At 38.6% G+C, this 4,036-nt stretch overlaps 1 protein-coding gene across 1 annotated transcript in view; it reads left to right on the top strand.

The window, feature by feature from the left end:
• ABI2 (abl interactor 2) overlaps positions 1-4,036 on the top strand; it is a 114,854-nt gene that overhangs the window by 18,913 nt on the left and 91,905 nt on the right. The window contains exon 2 of the mRNA XM_019522908.1: positions 2,166-2,241. Coding sequence (XP_019378453.1) covers positions 2,166-2,241 — 76 coding nt within the window. The remainder of the gene's footprint in view (positions 1-2,165; positions 2,242-4,036) is intronic.

The raw sequence follows: 4,036 nt of genomic DNA, 5'->3' as shown, positions 1-4,036 counted from the left end.
CTACCACCCTCTGGGTGCGACTCTCTAACCAGTTGGCGACCCATTGGAGTGTATGGGTGTCTACGCCACAGTCCCCCAGCTTCCTAATGAGAATGGGGTGAGAGACAGTATCAAAAGCCTTCGTGAAGTCTAGGAAAACTATATCCGCTGCCACCCCTGCATCCAATGATTTAGTGACCTGGTTGTAAAAGGCCACCAGGTTGGTCTGACAGGACCAACCAGGATCTTATTAGAGTAACCCTAGTTTTTCCTTTTCTTTTGCGATGTATTGGATCTTGAAATGCCAGACTTGATTGCAGTGACTATATTTTTGCACAATACTTGATATATCAAAAGTGCAGGAGTGCATTTTGAATGAGCAGCAAGTTAAAGGCTTTTGTGTAGAGCTTTGGCAGAGAGAGCTTCAGATGCCATTAAACAACGTCCAGGTAGCTTTTATTCACCAGTAACCTAGGTCACAGTCAAACTCAGTAAAATGTTTAAAAGATGAAACATTCTGGGCCCCCCCCCCCCCCCACACACACGCATGCACGCCCAGGCCAAAGATTCTTCTTACCAGTAATATTGTGCTCTTATAGCTTTTTCTGGTTTGGGGCCAAACTATACTTACTGTTATAGAATCATAGAAAATTAGGGTTCGAAGAAATCTCAAGAGGTCATCTAGTCCAACCCCCTGCTCAAAGCAGAACCATCCCTAACTAGATCATCCCAGGCTTTTAACTTTAGCAGAAATCTTGATAGGTTGTACTTATTATTGTATAACAGAAGCTGCAAATGAGTTTTTATTAGCAGTGACCAAAAGAAGTACATTTTGGTCTGACTTGTTGAAACATTTCTTAGAGGTTTTAGGTGAGATTTCAGCATGAGATGTTTCTGATGTCCAATTTAGAAATATACAGATTTTAATGAGTGAAAATTCTGTTTTGGATATGTTAGATGATCTGCTTACTCACAAGGAGTTGATTAGGTTCCGGCCATTTCATGCAATTAATCCCATATTAAACTGTTGAACTTCTGTCTCCTCTTGCATGAAGTTTCCCTATTAGTTTGTGGAAGTATTTCAGTTTAGAATGGTCCGTTGCTGCTCTGAAGCTTGTGTAAACTGTTGACTCAAATTTAATATAAGAGGTTACGTTAGAATTATTTGAAAGAGAGTTTTTGTTTTATTGTTAGGTCAGGAGAAGCTGTAGTTCTTTTCACTGCAACGATCTGAATGATATAAACATGCACCAAAATTGTTCTCTTCTGGATCAACTATATATTTTTAAAATTCACTTAAGCCTCTTGCTAGCATCAAGAGCCTAAAGACAGTGGTTTGTCTGTAGCTGTTTCAAAATCCAGATTGCTAGTTGGATTAACATAATTTCCTGTGACTGAAGAATAATGCAATTTAAAAAATAGCACAAGAAGGGACCATGACTGCCAAGTCTGCTTACTTTGTTAGTTACTAGAATGTTATCAGGTTTCAGTACTTGCATTACTAGTGTCTTTTTGTGATTTCTTGATATTCTCATGCCATTTTCTAATTTAATTTACTGACGAGAACTTTCTTTACCTATTGGTTCTTGATACTGCTGTAAACAAGGATGTTATCTCTGGAGATGCACATCCATAGTTTGAGACCTGATACTAAGCATCACAGAGATGCTTAATGGGATCTTCTAGACTGAACACTGAGTCCCATTGGGTAGAGTGGTTTTCTTTAATCTTTACTAATCTGTAGAGGAGCCTCTGGGAACCCCATAAGATTGGGCCCTTAATATAGTCCATGGCCTGTTGTGACCTATTTATAAAACCTTTCTAAAAAAGTTGCGTGAATATATTGTCTCAAATGGTGTATAATTAAAAGCTTTAATCCCTATTCCATGATGATATTTTTGAGCTTTAATGTATCTTACATTAAAAACTAACTTTATATACTTAAAAAAATCTTAAAAAATAAAAAATACGATTAAATACAAAAATCTGAGGTTTTTTATTAAAAATCATTTATTTTTATTCACCCTGATTCTGACTTCTGTGGAATTATATCAGTTTTCACTAACTAAAGATCTAGCCCTGAGCTTAAATTCATATTTACTGTAAGTTTCTTGAAGCAGTAAGGTCAAAGCGTATGCTAGTCATTTTTTTTAATGATAAACTGCCTGTCTGTTGTTCTGAAACAGTTTGACTACTAATGACCGTGAAATTTATGAAAGTCCTTGTTTTATTTGCACATTACTGATGTCAGCTAGTCAGAATGTACAGTATATTAACTTAAATCAGGATTTCTAGTTCTATTAGTAGACTTTCCAGGCTGCTGAAGAACGAAACCAGCAAGATCCCCATCTGTGAATCACAGCAGTGAAACTGGCTTTTCAGAAATTGTCGAATTGTTTGACTATAAATAAATTGTAGTGGGGTTACATATCCTTGGAAAAACTGAGCTGAAGTTGTTTGCAGGGAAGTAGAGTAAGGAAAGTGGAGAAATCTGTGCTGTAGCCAAAGAGAGGATATCCATTTCTTTGCTTTCCTTAAGCTGGGGATCCTTTGGGCAGTTTAAATATATCAAAATCTTAATATTCAGAGCATATTCAAGTAAGTTCTTAAGTAGGTTCCAGGATAGCATTTTCTTGCTTCCTAACAGCTGAACATAGTGGAAGGAAAAGGGCTTTATTTTTTTTACTAAAGATATTCTTCTGTTACAATATTGATACGGATTCCATCATCATATCTGTTTCCAGCAGTTGTCTGGCAAGCTCTTCAAATTCGTGTTATTAATTCAGGTCTTGGATGTTTGAAAAATGGGATAGCCAGGCAGAATTTGCTTCCAGGTCATCTTTCTCCTATCCAGCTTCTCCCTTGTGCTTTGTCTCACTGTAAAAACCTGGATGCAGAGGAAGAGACAGGGAGATGGAGTTCCTTGTGTGGTTAAACAGGAGCAACTGTAACCATTTATTTTTTCCTTGAAAGTGGGTTTAGGAGATGATGCTTGTATGGGCTGAAATAAGGGACGCTACCAAGTCAAGTAAGTAATCACTATTGTGAGTAGGGGCAAAAAGATGCTTGTTCAGAGGTAGCGGGAGGATGTATTACTGTAAGCTTGCCTTTGTTGAGGTTGAGTTAAAATATTGTGTGAAAGTTGACATGGGTATTTCTCTTGCAGACTTGCAAATTTAGCTCTTAGGATTTAGAAACAGATATGTAGATATTGCCCCAGTTGAATATTTTGTGGTATGAATGGCCTTATACATGAACAAACAAGAAGAAAACTCAAAATCATACTACAGGGGTGTCAAAGATATGGCACATGGGCCGGATCTAGCCTGTGTAACCCTATCATCTGGCTTGCAGCGCTGCCTGTGGGTCTTGGACCAGACTCATACTGAATGTAGCACGTGTTGGCCTGCCTGAGCTGGTCTAGCGCATATGGGGCTGGTCTGGATTGGGCCCACACACTGGCCCCATGCACTACATACTGCCCCATAGAGCTGCACACAGCGTGAGGCCAGTACAGGCATGTAGTGCCCACCCCGACTGACTCTGCTTTGGCTCCAGCATATAGGATCAGTTTGTGGGCTTGATTTGGCCCCCAGACTGATCCTGAACTTTTTATCTGGCCTGCAGGTCTGAAAAAGGTTGGTCTCACTGTCCTAGAAGAAGTGAAATCCAGTACTGAGAGATACTTTGTGGCTGCATTTTGAAAGTAGGAAGAGCCTCATCCAAATGTGTGCGCTCACATATGTTGGACTTGAAAGACTAAAAGTCAGCCTCTCATATTTTTCATGAAACAGTTGACAGCTGCTGTATTTCAAGCAATGCTTAGATGTCAATGAAGGGCCAAACCCTTAAGTTACTAATTTTGGAGCTGTTTGAAAAATGTGTGTGTTCTTAGATTTCTAAATGATGATATGCTGGTTGGTATCCTTAATGCTTTGATTAACTTCCAAAAAATATGGAACAAATTAACTGTGTGTGTGTGTGTGTGTGTGTATAATATGGATATATATGGATATGAATATATTGACAAAAAGTAGAAGGATACAAAGCATACAGA

The sequence above is a fragment of the Gavialis gangeticus genome, unplaced genomic scaffold (assembly GCF_001723915.1).
Source record: "Gavialis gangeticus isolate Ggan-Ray unplaced genomic scaffold, GavGan_comp1, whole genome shotgun sequence".
Lineage (NCBI taxonomy): Eukaryota > Metazoa > Chordata > Crocodylia > Gavialidae > Gavialis > Gavialis gangeticus.
The sequence above is the reverse complement of the archived record's forward strand: the minus strand, read 5'-3'. Positions and strand labels throughout refer to the sequence as shown.